The sequence below is a fragment of the Meriones unguiculatus genome, chromosome 4 (assembly GCF_030254825.1).
Source record: "Meriones unguiculatus strain TT.TT164.6M chromosome 4, Bangor_MerUng_6.1, whole genome shotgun sequence".
NCBI lineage: Eukaryota > Metazoa > Chordata > Mammalia > Rodentia > Muridae > Meriones > Meriones unguiculatus.
In genome coordinates this window covers 114,318,193-114,335,328 of record NC_083352.1, presented here as the reverse complement: position 1 = coordinate 114,335,328, position 17,136 = coordinate 114,318,193, and the positions used below count along the sequence as shown (strand labels likewise).

At 42.2% G+C, this 17,136-nt stretch overlaps 1 protein-coding gene across 2 annotated transcripts in view; it reads right to left on the bottom strand.

The window, feature by feature from the left end:
- The window catches only part of Ncoa5 (nuclear receptor coactivator 5), a 33,142-nt gene extending 18,563 nt beyond the window's left edge, over positions 1 to 14,579 (bottom strand). For both annotated transcript variants that reach the window (XM_021638322.2, XM_021638331.2), the window contains exons 1-2: positions 14,441 to 14,579; positions 3,498 to 3,564 (exon numbers count right to left, since the gene is read on the bottom strand). In XM_021638322.2, the coding sequence (XP_021493997.1) occupies positions 3,498 to 3,535 (38 nt within the window). In that variant the 5' untranslated portion in view covers positions 3,536 to 3,564; positions 14,441 to 14,579. The remainder of the gene's footprint in view (positions 1 to 3,497; positions 3,565 to 14,440) is intronic.
- Positions 14,580 to 17,136: the final 2,557 nt, after the last annotated feature.

Here is a 17,136-nt window from a genome sequence, read left to right as displayed (position 1 = left end):
TGCAGTCCTAAGGGACTGACAGTTCAGAAGTCACCGTCCTTCCAGATTAATCTGCTCTGCCCTGCCTATACTTGAATTCCACTACTGTTCTACTGGTATGTCCAGAAAATTAGGCATAGGTAGGGAATTAACCAGAACAGCACTGCTTTATTTCAGCACACTTACTTTGTCTTGATCTATGTGTTTTGTTTTTTAAGGTAAAAATTTAGGCTTCTTTGTTCAGGTTTTGGGTAGTGCTCAGAACAATTTTACTAAATGTGAGCATCCTGTTTATCCCTGAAACAAGTAAGCATAAACATACAGAACTTCATCAGGCTAAATAAATAATACCCTGAGGAACCCAGTCACATATCACAAGAAAAACTGCTAATAAAATCACTAGCCTAGCAATCCCTCTTGCTGACTGTTAACATGTTAGAAAGCTACTCTCTAATGACATTCAAGCAATCTTAGTTTGGAGCTTAGTTCTGAGGTATACCAAGGTAACTTCATGTTTGTTTATCTAGTAAGGAGATTATCTGAAAAGGCTCTCTTTAATGCTGCTTATATATTTGTTTGTTTGTGGGAAGCTACTGTTAAAAAAGAAAAAAAATATTATTTCTTCCTGTGGTGGTCTGAGTAAGAATGGCCCCTGTAGGCACATATATTTGAATGCTTAGTCAACAAGGACTGATGACATATATTTGAAAGGACTAGAAGGATTAGGAGATGTTGGAGGAAGTGTGTCACTGGGGGTAGATTTTGACGTTTCAAAAGCCCATGCCATGCCCAGAGTCTCTCAGCCTGTGGACCAGGATACAGCTTCAGTGTCATGTGTGCTGCCATGCTTCCTGATCATGGATGATCATGGACTAACCCTCTGAAACTGTAAGAAAGCCCCCAATTAACTGCTCTCTTTTATAAGTGTTGCCCTGGTCATGGTGTCCTTCACAGCAACAGAAGACAGACTAAGACATTTCCCTTATAGATGATATTATAGAGCCACATTTTACTTGGGATGAAAAGAATCTCTCTAATTTAGTGTCCAGACCATGGTTATATTGGATTCCAAAACAATGAGCTAATTTTTTTCCAAAACTGCAATGTTGAATAATGATCAACTAGCAATGTGAGAAGCACCTAGCTAAGCATGCCCTTTTAATTCATAAAACAGTGACTATAAAGTGTGTTTTCTTTCTTTTTTCATTTCCAGTCTGTAATAATACAGCTTATAACTATCCAGAGATCACAAGAATCACAGGGGGAATTTTTCTAGTAGAGCCAATGTATTCATAGTTACAAATTTCACATTCATTTAAACCACTTAGTTGAGAAAAATATACACTAGAGCTCTTTGGAAACTGGACACATTGTGTCTCCTCTTTCAAGTCACTGGCAACTACAACTTTGATCTGAAAACTCGTAATTCTGAAACTCTTGGCTACCCCCCTGTATATTTACTGAAGAAATGAGTTAAGAATAGAAATGGGGATGCCCTACATCTATAACATGGTTAGATGCAGACTGATGAAAGGAGGTATTACATGGAGACTTAAGTTTTAAGAATTTGTGTCCTCATACATACCCGTAGTCAACCAATGCAGTATTTTACCTGTAAGCCACAATCATTTTTTTTCTTTTTTTGAGACAAGCTCTAGTCTTGAAAACTCCTTTTGCCTTCAATTCTCAGGTGCTCTGATAATGGCATGTATCACCACACAGTTTACGTGGTGCCAGGGAATGAACCCATGCAAGTCAAAGTGCCGGGGCTTAGTGCACATGAGGCAAGCCCTCTATCAACTGTGCTACACTTCCAGCTGGTCACAGGCATTATGATGTTAGAAGAAACAAAGCAGTACAGTCAAACCAATGGATGGCTAGACATCTACAGGACAGCTGTGATGGCATAGTTGCAGTTGTGGTGTTTGATTCAACTCCTCTGTACAGGCAAGAATGGACAAAGAATCCAGCTGAAATTAGAAGCATTGTTTTGCTTGCAATGTCAGCATGAACTCTGCAGAGTATATAAATGTAATGGATTTTGCCAGCTAGAAAAACTCCTTCCCACTGGAGAAATGGCTCAGCAGTTAAGAGCGCTGGCTGTTCTTCCAGGTCCTGAGTTCAATTCCCAGTACCCACATGGTGGCTCATCTGAAGGGGATCTGATGCCCTCTTCTGTCATAGGTATACATGCCAATAGAACACATCATATGTATAAATAAATCTTTGGAAAAAAAAAGAGAAACACCTTCCCTTCATGTCCAAGTTAGATAAAAACACAAATCACATAGGTGGCTCTGTCCAAAAGCAGAATAGCTGCACGTCATGTACAAGCGCTCAGTTAGTCAAGTACGTTCCCAGGTCTCAGGGCTGGTACAGCCTATGTGCATTAGGGTTCTGTTTGGACAACTAAGCTTAGTTCAAGTAGGAAATGTAGTTTAGTTTAAAAATTAATTTCTTTCTGTGTGTGTGTGTGTGTTTGTGTATGTATAGGAGGTGCCACGGCGCACACATGTGGAGGTTAGAGGACAACTTAATGGGAGTCAGTTCTCTCCTTCCACTATGTTGATCCTGGGGCTCCAACTCCAGGGTTGGTGTCAAGTTCCTGTTTCCTCTGAGCCATTCACTGGAATATACTTTATGGTGGGATGTAGTTTCTGTGGAAATCTAGCATTTTGCCTAAGAGCAAAGGCAAAATCCAGAGCAGACATGAAAGCCTTTGAGATCCATCAGCTATGAATTACATTGCATTGGTTGCATCCCACATGAAACTGCATACACTACATCCCACCTGTACACCGCTACGGGACCACAAAATACGTATACAATCTCAATGGGACACTAGCAAAGTTCTCCTTTGTAGCTTGAGAGTACATGCCATGACCATGACTTTTTTGTCAATGTTGGAAGGAAGACCATATTGGGGAAATGCCTTCTGTGTTCAGGAAAGCTCAGAAAAAGGAAGACTTTTGAGAAGTGGAGTGTTTTGCCCTTTTTATTTCCCTTCAAACAAGTAACCCAAACATGCGAGCACACGGATCTGTAGCACAGGCACAGTAGCAATCTCTCAAGCAGCTCTTCCCTGGGTTAACCCAGGTTAACATTTGGACCGGCAGCAATTTGCAACGAAGAGTCACATCTCTGCTACCTGCTGCAGTGCAACACAGCAGGCATACATCAACAGGACCCTGGGACCCTCCTCCTGCTCTGAAGGCTCCCAATGACACGCCAGCTGGGGAAAGACAGAGGTCTATCCTCTTCCAATTGCCTGCAACTCATGCTGCAAGCTGAACTTGCTGGTTTTTGTCACCGAAAACACAAAGCTTCCTACAGAGGAAGCTGTATCTCCTGATGAATGATTTTTAAAAGCAGCAAGGCCCTTCAGACAAGGTTCTTGTTTGCTTGAGCGTTTCTGATTTGTTTGGGGGTTAAAGAAAAGACCATTGATGTGTGAAGTTGGGCTTAACTCCCCAGAGCCCAGCTCTCCCAAGGTAACTCACTGCTTCAGGGTACTTTACCTTCGTGTGGGGCTGGGTCTTGATGGAGCCGTATTCATATTTCTTCTTTCCGCTGCCTTATTAATATCTGAAAAGAATAATCAACCCATCTGTTCAATGCTAAGGAATAAAAACAAGATCATCAGCACATTTTAAATGAAAGCAACAACCGAAAAGAAAAAAAAAAAAAAACCTACAATGGCAACCAGCTGGTACAAGGAAATCCATTCATTCAGAGACATACTGGCACTTAGGCAGCTATTATTAAGTTAAGACAGTACAGTGTCATAACGTACAGGTAAAAAATGATTCTGTATTTTGTACCTAAAACATAACGTGTGTAAATCTGATTACACAATATCTCAATATCTCAAAACCCTGCCAAACCCTAAGCCTAACATTCCCCTGGCTATAGGGAAGGAAAGGTGGTTGTCAGTTGGATCCCCCCCCCACCTCCTGGAAGAAAAGATAAGCACAGTCTGGGAGGAGAAAAGAGAAGAGGTAAATAATTCTATTTTATGTTACAAAAAAGCTAACATTAATGGCCTTAAAACATCACTATTCAATGAAGCATAGCCTTTTAACATACTTTGGGTTGTTTTCCACTGAATGAAAAATCTTCTTGAATGAGATGTACAAAAGAAGCTAATTTTTAAAATCAAGGAAGTTGATTTGTTCACACCTATAAGCTAAGGTAAGCATGAACATTTTGCACGCTGATTGTAAGAAACCACTCCTAGTCAACTTTCATTTAGAGAGGACATCATGTGCCACGGATGAATAAGGGAGGCACCAGAATCTCTTTGAGAGCTTAGAGAAAGGCCAATGACCACATGCAGTTAAAGCCTAATTTATTAAAAACAAAATACACCCACTCTTCAAAACCTGGAGATAAAACACCATATCCTAAGAGATAACTGAGTACTTAAAGAAACACACTGATCTATGTCTCAAAATAACAGCTGACCTTCTTAGAAAATAAATGAATGGATTGGAATTTCCAAACTTCTGACAAGTGAAACACACTGCCTCCTACTGCAATACAGCTTCATTCCTTCCATTTGTTCCATTCAGTTAAGAGAATCATAGCTAATTATTCAAATGATATTAAACATTCACTTAATAGAATGTTTTAAAATAGTAACTATGCATTAAAAAAGCAAAACAAAAGAAAACAAAACAAAAAATCCCAGCGGTTTCTTATGTGCAAGACCACAGCAAAAAATGTGAAGGCTTCACTCACTCTGTAAGCAGCCACGGCCAATTTTCAAATTTTCATTCAAGTGAGGAAAGATCTGTAATTCCACTTTAAATCAGAAATCTCTATATTATGACAAAACTGAAGTGAATATAAATTTACATAGCCAGAGAAACTTATTCTATCCAAATGATCCTTACCTTTTAAATTACAAAGACATAGGCTATAATCCTTAAAGTCAGGATATATTTTCTTTCTTTTCTTTTTTGGTTTTATGAGACAGGGTTTCTCTGTGTAGCCGTGGTTGTTCTGGAACTCATTCTATACACCAAGCTGGCCTCTAACTCACAGAGATAAACCTGCCTCTGCCTCCTGAGGGCTGGAATTAAAGGCCCGTGCCACCACACCAGGCTCAGGATATATTTTCTATGTAAGACCTGACCAGTAGCTAGCCAGAGCCATGATACTGCAGATGGATTGTCTGTAATTTACAGTTCTTTAAGTTCACAAATATCTAATCACACACATCATATAATGACAGGCATTAACAGTAAATAACATTAAAAAAAAACTGTGTGCGTGCATGTGTGAGGGCTGGACAACTTTTAGGAGTCAGTCTTTTCCTTCTACTACAATGGTTCTGGGGATAGAGCTCAGGTTGTCAGGTTTGGCAAGCAGTTATCTTTACCCACTAAGCATCTCTTTGACTCCTCTTTAAAAAAAAAAAAATGTATAATTGTGAAGAACAAGTTCAGCTTTGCAAGGGCTTACTGATCTGGCCTGCTCATTTTACACTTCAAGTACAGAACAGCTGGGATTTGGAGGAAATATAATATCTTTAAATATTTACACAGTTTTCAAAATACCACTGGGATCCACGTGGTATGTGCATATTGATGGGGCTGTTTGTATCACAAGCTGCTTTGAACTCAAGATCTTCCTGCTTGATACCCTAGAGTGCTTGGATTTTTTTAGGTACCACATTGCTCCCTGCCGTGCTATGTTAACTGGTAAATTTCCCTCTGCATATAAAAGAGTATTATATTGTATCCAGTCTGTGAGTGCTACCATAGAGGAATGAGGAGATAAAATTGGTTATATACTATGAAAATTTGAGGCAATACTGGTTCCAGATAGGAAGGGGGATATTTTATATTCAAGTTGCCAGAAACAATTTTGCAATTGAAAGGTTAAAGAACACTTAAGATTATATACTTAAGCTGTTTTTATGACAATTGCTTGTGTAGCATCTATTCTCCTTGAGTAATACAAAGCAATGATATATGTAGATGTGGCTTATGTTTCCTCTACCAAAAAAAAAAAAAAGAGGGCTCAACTTTTATACATTTCCTTTCTTCTTTCACACTAGCATCAAATTCAAGACAACCTTCCTGCCTCAGTCTTCCAATGCTGCAATTACAGATGTGAGCCACTGTGCCTGATTTTGTTTTGTTTGTGGTGCTAGCTATGCAAGTTGTCTGCCACTGAGCTGCACCCTCAACACAAACTACTTCTTTACTTTAGAGCCAACACACCTTTTCCTGTGGTGTGCCAAATGTCTGACGTTCTACCTTCATTTCAGAATGCCTTAATCTTTCAGCCTGGCTGACATACAGAGACAACGAAATGGAGTTTTCTGGCTAAGAATCTCATTCAAGAGGACTGCCCATGTTAGGACAGGTTGACAGGTTTTCAAAGACAGGGAAAACATCGTCACCAACACTGTTATTGAGTCCCTCACAATCCTAGGACACGCACAGAACATCTGGAACCTGAGCTCCTGTTGCTGGAGGCAGAGGTTTAGGGAGTTGATCTCTGAAAATGTACAATCAGTTATTAGTGAAGGAGCTTTTGTATTAATCACATTTTCTTCCTGACTCCTCAGAGAGCTAGATAGCCAACATCAAGGGAACAGAAATGACATTAATCTAAAGAAGAAAAAAAGGCAGCAAGAGTCAGAGCTCTTTTTGTACATGAAATGGGAAATTATGATTGGACAGAAGTTAACCAACAGCAGGGTGGCAGCAACTTCGGAGTCTTTGCAAAGACAGGTGAAACACCTCTTTGAGTAGAAAAGGGAAAGGCGTGGCTCCTTTCTATTCTTATGACATGTTTTTCTGGTCAAACACCTTTATAAAACCCAAAGTGAGTCTCTAAATGTCTTTTCCACTTTCCTTTGGCTGTTACCTTGCATAGTTTACTAATTTTACCAGCCAGATGAGTGTCATTCAGTATCACCAGAATCACCAGAATCACCAGGAGCTACATAACCTCAGCTGGAACAGCTTGTGATTTCCAAGCAGTCTTCTGAACGCTTCAAGTTAAAAGCACCTCTCAGTTAAAGATTTTTAAGTCAAGAAAACCAACACCAACTGAAAGGATTTACAGCAAAATGAAAAACTGGGAAAATAATCAAGAAAATATGTTACACAGAAGTAGCAGAGCCATTTTAAATCACAAAAGAATAAGGTAAAGAATGCCCAAAGACTGCATAGTTTCCAATCTACAGGGGTTTTTTTGTTTGTTTGTTTGTTTTGTTTTGTGTTTTTCTGAGACAGGGTTTCTCTGGGTAGCCTTGGTTGTCCTGTACTCACTTTGTAGCCCAGGCTGGCCTTGAACTTGGAGATTTGCCTGCTTCTGCCTCCCTGAGGGCTGGGATTACAGGCGTGCACGACCTCACCTGGCTCCCAATCTACAGTTTTATTTCAAACCAATATGATAGCAGGCAGGGCTCCACAGTGACCCTTGAGTGTTATAAATACGGGTTACATTCACAGTACCATTAATTGTTTTCTCTCTATCTGTCTGAAATCGTTATAAAACAAGTTTTTTTGGGTTTTTTTTTTTGTTTGTTTGTTTGTTTGTTTGATTCTGCAGTACCGGAGATTGAATATAGGGCCCCATGCATATGAAGCGAGCTCTTTCTACTGTCAAGCCACAGATAAGTCCTTCAAAACAACCTTAAAACTAGCTTTTTCTACTTAGCAGGCTACAGCAACAGAAAACAATGATGATGAAACATACCAGTGTGAGCCATGAGACCTGAATGGCTCATAGCATCAATAATACTGTTGAAAGACTCCAGATATACACGTAACTCCAAAAATTGCCAACAAACAAAATCAAATTTCCTCCAAAGTTTAGTTGAAAATCAACTAACAGCTAGGAGTGACTTAACTGGCATTATATGAAGATGACACCATTGGAAAACCAAACCCATAAAGACAGCAGATATCACCTACTGCATTTCCCAAGTTGGAGGAAAAATGACAGGGTTTCTAAAGGAAGATGGCTTTGGCGACACACTTAAATCAGAGACAACATTATGAGTTTTAGTGTCACAGGTCAGAGATAAGAAAATGCCATGCTTGCTGCATTTTTTTTTTCTTCTAACAACCCTTTAAGCTAAGCTCACTTTGAATGCTACACATTCCTTCATATTTATCCCTTCACTCTCTAATTATTAAACTATATTAGCATAACATTCCTGGAAACAGGAACTTACAAAGTCCTCACTCTGTCCCCAAGCCTCTACAGTGCACCGTGTGTGATTTGATTCAATACTCTACACAGTGAGACCTTGTCTCAAAAAACAAACAAACAAACGGTTTCCAAATTGGAGATGAGGGAACCTAAGGGTCACAAAAAGCAGGTGGTTTATCTTAGGCTACTCTACTATCAAAACACAAATCTGAAGTTCTGGGAGTTTGAAATCTCTAGTACTGTGTCAGCCTGTCATACCTCTGTGAGGAGTGGAGACAGCAGATCCTGACATCAGCCATCCAGCCTGGTTCAGTGAGAGACACTGTCTCAAGGCAATACTGTGGAGAGCAATATGTCCTGCTCGACATCCCCATGTACACATACGTTCATGCTCATGTGTGTACTATGTATACACATCTTCAAACCCACACAAAAAGCAAATCTAGAACTCAGATCCAAGTTCAACCAACACAAGGTGCTTACATATCAGGCTAAGCTGCTCCCAACAGGGATACGGTTTCTATCTAGAACACACTCTTACTAGGACTGATCATGGCCCAGGGGAACCGGGAAAAGGGCAAGTCTACGCTGGACTCTCAATGTTTGAATGCCTCACCGATACTCAGTGGAGTACAATTTACTTATTTAAGTCCTGCTTCTATCAATTTCTACTCTTTAGACAAATACTATTTTTGTTTTGGCCTCTAGTTCCAAATTCTCCTGCCTCTGCCTCCTGAATATTGGGATCAAAGGACTCAAACAAACAAACAAAAACCAAAACAAAAAAAACCTATTAACATTAATTTCCTGATTTTAATTGTGAGATTGTGTGTGTGTGTGTGTGTATGTATGTATGTGTGATAGAGAGAGAAAGAGAGAGGGAGAGAGAGAAAGAATGCAAGCGAACTTGGGCACACTAAGGATTGAAGCCATGGCATTGTGCAGGGTAGGCAACACCCTACCACTGAGCTCACACTTGTCTCCCCCCCTCTCTCTCTTTGAGCTTAACTTTTCAATTTATTCTATTTTTCAGAAATTCAAATTAAAAAAAAAACCCACAAATAAGTATAGCACTCACTCCTCAAAGAAGCTTCTTTTTTGACTATTACAGAGATCCACAAACTGGCCAAAATGCACAGAACATGGGACCATGGGATGCTCAATCCCAATTGATACATATAAAACATATAAAACATAACCCCTATATGTGTACTAAGGCTGAGAGAACATCAGCCTTAGTACAGCCTTAGGAAGAGGTGGAAAGACAATGTTATGAACCAGAGAACCAGGACAGTATCTTGCAGACATGGCAGGAAAGACGTACTCATGAAATCTCAAGAATACTCTTCTCAAAAAAAAAATTACTATTGTCTAAACAATATTTGCATAATGACAACACCAGCTCACATGTCAATGTAGATAGGAAAAAATTCACAAGACCCTATCATGATCTTTTGAAAATGTCTCTACCTCTTTCTTTCACTGTCAAACCAACAGTTCCTAAAGAATGCTACTGTAATGTGCAACATTCTGTCCTTTAAATTAAAAGAAAAAGAAAAAAAACAAAACAAAATGAACTGAAACCACCAAGCTTCACTTTAACCAGGCTTCAACACTTTAATAGCCAGTCTATTATTTCAGTACACTAGTCACAAAGAAAACAAACAGCCATTCTTCATTTTCTTAGCAACACTTAAAGTTTTTATAGGATCAAACATCATCTTAGCTTTTAATTCCATGCTGGGGATGGAACAAAGGGCCTTGAGCCTCTAGGCAAGTGCTCCAGCACCAGCTTCACCAAGCTGTCTTAACATTTTTTTTTTTTTTTTTTTTTTTTTTTGAGACAGGGTTTCTCTGTGCAGCCTTGGCTGTCCTGGACTCACTTTTTAGACCAGGCTGGTCTTGAACTCACAGAGGTCCACCTGCCTTTGCCTCCTGGAGTGCTGGGATTACAGACATGCACCACTGCATCTGGCTCATCTTAACTTTTTAAGTGGACACTTGAGCAGGGGCAAGTACATTCACAGTCAGAGAGAAGATTCTCAATCTTTTCATCTTACAAAACTGAAGCTCTATGTCCACAAAACAAAACCTTCCCATCCCTTCTCTCATACACACATGCACACACACATACATATATATATGAGACATGTCTCTCTCTCTCTATATATATATATGCATATATACATATATACAGACATGTTCCCACATATATTACATACATACATTCATTCCTTATGTCACACTGCTTTAATGATCATGTGTCAGTACCTCCTGGGAAGTTCATTAAAAATCAATTCCTAGGCCCTCCCTGTCTTAAGTTGAAAGAATCTGAGTATTGATACCAGTCTTTTGTAGTTTAAATTCTCAGGAGACTTTCAACAAATATTTTGGAAGTACTAGTCTGTTATCTATTTATTCCTCTAGCTTACACAATATAACATACAGTTAGGCCTTCCATTAAAAGTCTCCCTAAACCCTGTTCAACTAGAAATAACAAATATTCAACTGTCAGAAAGAAAATCTAGTCAGAGCCAGGATTATTAACCGATAGTGACAACTTCTGGCTTATATTAAACTTGTTTTCAAGAGTTAACTTTAACAATGGTTTCAGATGGGTAGTGATGATTGCATGCCTTTGATCCCAGCACTTGGGAGGCAGAAGCAGGCAGATCTTGGTAAGTTCAAGGCCTATGGATGAGTTCCAAGACAGCCAGGGTTACACAGAGAAACCCTGTCTCAAAAAATCAAAACAACAAAACAAAAAATGGTTTCTGCTTCATAGTTTGAACTAGATTGCTTCTTGGCTTTCTGATAAGTTGTAGTGTAGTCTGAAGTAGAAATAATAGGAATATTTAGAATGTCTGTGGATCTTTTGATAATTAATTCCTTACATTCAGAAAAATGCCTTTTCCTAACAAGGAATGTCTACTAAGATCCCAATGTCTGCTTATTAACTTTAACAGTGTGGATATGAAAGTATATACGTGGCCAATTTAATTCCTCCACACACACCTCCAGTTGCATTTAGGTACTAAAACAAAATGCCTCAAAGAGGACTCCAAGAGCAAAATACTGACAGCTCTGGCTTCCAGAATTAGCAGTTTGCTCTTCATTAGCCAGAGAACTAGGTAACATGCTTTCAAAAACAATAAAGTCAGTACATTAAATGACAGCATCAGATTGTATTCTTTCTCTGACCAGGGAAGGAGGTGGCGGGTGAAGTGAGTTCATGACTGCGTAGTTACTAACTTTAGCCTATGGAAACCTGTGCTGACAGCCCTGTTTCCTTTGGTGGTCACAGTGTGATTATACTTCTTAGACAGTTTCAGGAACTGTATGTTTCCATATTTTAGCTACTGTCACAGCATTTTCTTCCTAATAGTTGAACAGGGTTTAGGAAGACTTCTAAATAGAGTGCCTAACTGTATGTATATTGTGTAGGCTGGAGGAATAAATAAGATATTGGAATCCTAGTACTGCTTTAGATAGAAGCCTTACCCTTACCTTCCACTAAAGGTTCTATTAAGGTTTTCTGCTCCTTTAACTGACAGTTTAACTCTGTTTAAGCAGAATAGCCTACCTAACAGTATATGCTGTTCACAGGACAAATCTTTTAGTGAAAAAAAAAAAAAAAGCTGACAGTGAGCTTTAAAAGTATCACCCTCAAAGAGATGTTGTAATTATTCATACACCAAAAGGTGTACAGGAAGTGAAGGGGTATTAAGGATACTTCTTTGGGAGAACACTTAACTGGAAGAGTTCATGGGAAGACAGAGGGAGAGTCATAAGGAGATTGCTGCCATCTCTGGGACATACATATTTGCATGTAGTTAGCACACAGAAGAGCCTCAGAACTCCTGGACTACGGGGTGCCACACAATACAGCCTAGTTCTTCCTATGAAATCTTTTATCTCCAACAATATTGTCTTGAACATGTTCTTAATATGTATGTGATCTTGGGCAAGAAATCTTAAAGCTCATTGAACTCTCATTTTCATACATGCACAAAACCTCAAAACACATAACACCACTGCGCCCATCTTAGAAAATAACTTGCAGAAGCAAATGTATGGTATTTACCATGTGCACTAAGAGCTGTGGATTCCCTTTGCAACTAAGCACCAATTTAAAAACAAAGACAACATTTCTCATGTGGAGAGTCAAAAGCAGAAAACTGAAGGGCACACTCCAAAGGTTTCCTTTTTTGTAAAAGGTTTTTCATTCTTAAAAGCACAGGTGAATTCCAGTTCTCACAGTAGCAGCAAGCTTAGAAAGGCACTGCCATCTGCAGGCCACAGACATGGAGCGCCTTAATGGTTATTTAAAATGTAGTTTCTGAGCAAAGCTTTGCTATTTATTTTTAGCTTGGAGAACTGGTAGGTGAGGCTCCACTTGCTTAAGTTCTGAAATGGACTCCTTAGTAAATTAAAATTTACCTTTCTTCTTTGTATAGGATTGCTGCTTAGGCATTTGAGGACAATGGATGTTATCTTATTTTTGGTTCTACTCTGTATTCATACAGAGGCCAGTCTTGAAAATTATAGATTTCCCCCGAAGAATACATATTTGTCTTATAAAGCGCTTGGTTGTGGGGTATTTGGAATGGCCCAAGTTGGCTTTTCTGTGTTTCCTTTCAGAAACTAAAGTAAATCTGCTCTCACACTTTATAAAAACCGAATTTATGAATAGATAACTAATGGGACATGGAACAGTTGATATCTAGAAAAATGCCTTCCATTTGGTCTTGCAATGTGGTCAGCTTGCCAGCACGTATTGTACAAGGATATATAGTTTCTACATTTAAATAGACTAGGCATTTCAGGGGTCCCAACGAATATATGAAAGGTGAAAGATGAGCTAAAGGAAGAAACAAACCAAAAGGAAGGGAGACATGCATGTTAACTTTTGGTCAAACGATCTCCAATACCCACAGGCAAAACTAGGGCCTTGTTCCAAAATACTAATAAAAAATTATTTTCACACTCATAATGATACACAAAAAAGAGCAAATGTACGGTTGTCAAAAGCCCTGTCAGAATTTGCAGAAACATCCTTTTACGAACTGTCAGAACTGTCAAGGTGGCTACCATACCACAATTGCTGTAAGAAAACCGAGGCGGCACACTCAGAGCATCTGAGGGATGGTTCTTGAAGCTCCTGGGACTAGCGCTTCTAAGTCAGTAACCGCAACCTTTTACAGCGAGAAAGCTCAGAATATTAACGATCAACCCGAAGATCCCAGGGCCTGTCAATGGGATCTGGAATGCCGCAGGGGGGAAAAAAGAAATCCACACACAGTGAAAGACATAACACGACAATTAACCCCGTACTCCTAGGGCAGCGGTTCCCAAAGCCTGGAGCGCACAACTTCAGGAGGAGGAACAAGGACACAAGTGTTGATTTTAACACACAGGTATTTATTATTTTTTTTTTTACGAGCTTTAGAAAAATAACTGGCTTTCCATTATACGGTCTGGGATTAAAGTTTCCGCCTTAAACAAATGTATTTAAGGGGGAGGAAGGGGGGGCCAGAGTCAGTTTGAAGAAAAACATCGAACATTTGGTAAACAGTACAGACGGTAGGCGGACTGGGAGGGTGCCGCGCGAGGGACGGAGGCTGGGGAGACGTGGTCCTAAGCAAAGCCCCTGGCCCGCTACCGGGGTGCGGTTCCGGCGCCGTGTCTGTGCGAACCCGGGCACGGTCTCTCTCGCCTGCTTCTCGGGCCTCGGGGTCCGCGTCCAGAGAATGGACGAGATGTCACAGAAGTTGACATCTCGGGAATGCGCCCGGGGCGACAGCGCTCCCCAAGTTGCTCGGGCGTCGGGACCCCGCCGCCGAGAGCCGGGGTCGTCGACCCGGGGTCGAATCCCGCCTCGCGCAACCGACTTGCCGAGCGCCCCGACCCCGGCCCGCCCCGTCCCCGGGGGTTGGGGGGCGAGCGGCTTGACAAGAGTCGAAAGCGGGGCGTTGCTCGATGCTACAATAGACGCGCCTCAGAGGAGAGGCTGCGACGGGACGCGGGCCGCGGCGCCCACCTCGGGTCACGGTCGCCCGCCAACCGGGCCCGCCGCTCGCCGGCCTGGGCCGGACCGGAGCCGGAGGCGGCCGCGCCCCGCCCCGCCCCGGGCATGCGCAGCCTCACGCGCGTCAGGAGAAGAGGCCGCGGCCGCGCGGCGAACGGGCCCTCCCGCCTCGGCGTCCCGTTCCCCCTTCCCCCCCGAACCGCCTGCCCATCAGGACCACGCTCCGGCGGACGGCCACCGCTTCCCGGCACTCACCGCTACCGACGCGGCCGCCTCCCCGCCGCTCCTCCGCCTCAGGCCCGCCGCCGCCGCCTCAGCCTCAGCCCACCTGCCCGCCGTAGGACAAAGGCGCCACCAACCGACCGGCGCGGGCACGAGGCAATGGCGGCCGGGGCGTTTGGTGGAGGTGGGGGCAGAGGGCGCGCACGCAGCGTCTGCCGCGACAGCGTCGTAAAGAGCGTGCGGCTTTCCGGCAGGGCTGAGTGGAAGCGTCCATCTCCTTGGCGACGAGGGCTAGAGAGTGGCCGTGGGGCGGCGGTTGAGAACGCCAGCGGTTGCCTAGTAACGGGGTCTCTTGGCGAGGAATGGTTCCACGCCCGCGACCGGCAAAGGACTTCAGACGGGACTTCGGTTTCCAGACCCCTTTCCCTCTTCCGAGAGAGCGATCGAGTCCCCCAGTACATTCAGCAAACGGACTGTAGATCTGTGTAGCGGAGGAGATGCTGTACCCAACCCAAGAGAGTGTGAGAGAAAAGATGACAAGGAACGAGAGAGGTGAAGAAAAAGCTGTATTTGCCTTTAAATAGGTTGTGTGTCCTGTGAGTTTCACTGACAGTAGGCGGAAGGCTCCCAGGGATAGAGTCGCAGGTTCTTCTGGAGTTATTTCTTCGAGGAATATTCAAGGTCAAAACCAAATTCCTTACAAGTAACTGTCGACCAGGAAGCATGTAAAAATTTTGCTTTTTTTAAAAAAAGATTTTTTTTTAATTTAATTTAGAGTTTGTCACAGAGAATGGCATTTTCTAACACAGATGTGAGATCTCCATTAATCAAAGCTATGACTACATGAATCGCCTCAGGGAACTCCTCAGATGCCGTCGGGTCTGGAATCACACAGATCAAGTAAAACGGTGGCTGTGGAATTTGAACACTGTGAGAGGCCCAGTCGCTTTGAACATCAGCTCCTCTATTCGCTCTGCTCACCGACTCGCTGTTGTACATCCGCTACAAAGACCTGAAAATTTGGCTGGAGAGGTGGTTCTGTGGGGGTAAAGGTCATGCTGATGACCGAGTTCAATGCGTGCACACACACACACACACACGCACGCACGCACGTTAAAAATAAAACAGAAGCGATCTGGTGCACATCTTTAACCCCAGAACTCGGAAGGCAGAAGCGGGCAGATCACTATGTGTTCAAGAAACCTGTTTCAGTTTTTTTCTTTATTATAAAGTAATCCTTTAAAAGACTCTGTGATTTGACATGTGCCTACCTGCTAGGAACCATCGTAGCAAATAGAGACCCTTCTCTGTTCTTGTGGAGAGTAGAGGCTGGTAGAATTCAAGTTAAAAAAAAATCACACTAGAGTGTGTAGCTGCACACACACAGCTGCTGGTGGAAGAAGCAGGCATTCTCAGAGGCTGCAGCTGGAACTTAATTTTTCACACACGTAAAATAGTTGTAAAAAATGACGGTAAGAATGTATGACCTTGGGCTGGAGAGATGGCTCAGCAGTTAAGAGCACTGACTGCTCTTCCAGAGGACTCGGGTTCAATTCCCAGCACCCACATGGGAGCTCACAACTGCCTGTAACTCCAAGCTCTGACACCCTCACACAGGAGAAACACAGTACACATAAAATAAAAACAAATAAATGTATGAACTTAGAGATCCAAATAGTCTGTCAAATAGGTAGCCCACAGACAACTCATCTTTCTTCTCTAAAATAGGTCCTAAGGTGTGGGCTGCAGGGATGACTCAGCAGTCAAGAGCATTGCTACTCTTGCAGAGGACCTACATTGCTTTCACAGCACCTCTATGTTAGCTCACAGCTGTCTGTAACTCCATTGCCAGAAGATCCAATGCCTGCTTCTTGCCTACTCAGGGACCAGGCATGACTGTGATAAACATACGTTTAGGCAATATACTCACACACATAAAAATAAATATTTAAAATACATCCTGAAATTACCAACATTTAAGAAGAATCTTGTCCATTAGTTTATTGTCTTAGTTCGTGTTACTATTACCGTGAAGAGACACCATGACCATCGCAACCCTTATTAGGAAACAGTTGAGTGGGGCTGGCTTACAATTCAGAGGTTTAGTACAGTATCATCATGGCAGGAAGCATGGCGACACACAGGCAGACATGGTACTGGAGAGGTAGCTGAGAGTTGTACGTCTGGATTGGCAGAGAGCAGGAAAAGAAAGAGACACACCTTTTAATGGTGCCACCCTCTGTGAGCCTGGAGGGGGGGTCATTTTCTTTCAAACCACCACAGTTATTAAGGGAAGCACAGGCTAGGGTGAAGTGCAGTTGACAGAGTGCTCGTTTAACAGTCAGGAAGCATAGGAACACAAACCCAGTACTGTGTAAACTTGTGTGGTCGGGCGAGCCTATCCTCGCTCTCAGGAAGGACGACCAGATGAGTTGCAGGCCAGCCTGGGCAACATAGGCTAAGGGTGAAACACTCCATTCTAGAGAGGCATAAAGGAAAACTAGATAGGATCCATGTCCTCAGGGAGCTCACAACCCGTTAGGAAGCACAAGTGTTAAACTGTAATAATACAGTATGTACTACAAATTTATGACAAAGGAGCAAGGAGGGAGAGGCTTGAAAGTAAGCAAGTGCCCTGAACCTGATCTCTGCCTGGTTAGAAGTTTGTCTTCCCTTCTAGGGAACACCCGCTGTGCACCTACCTTGTGCTAAGTGCTAAGTGCTTCACA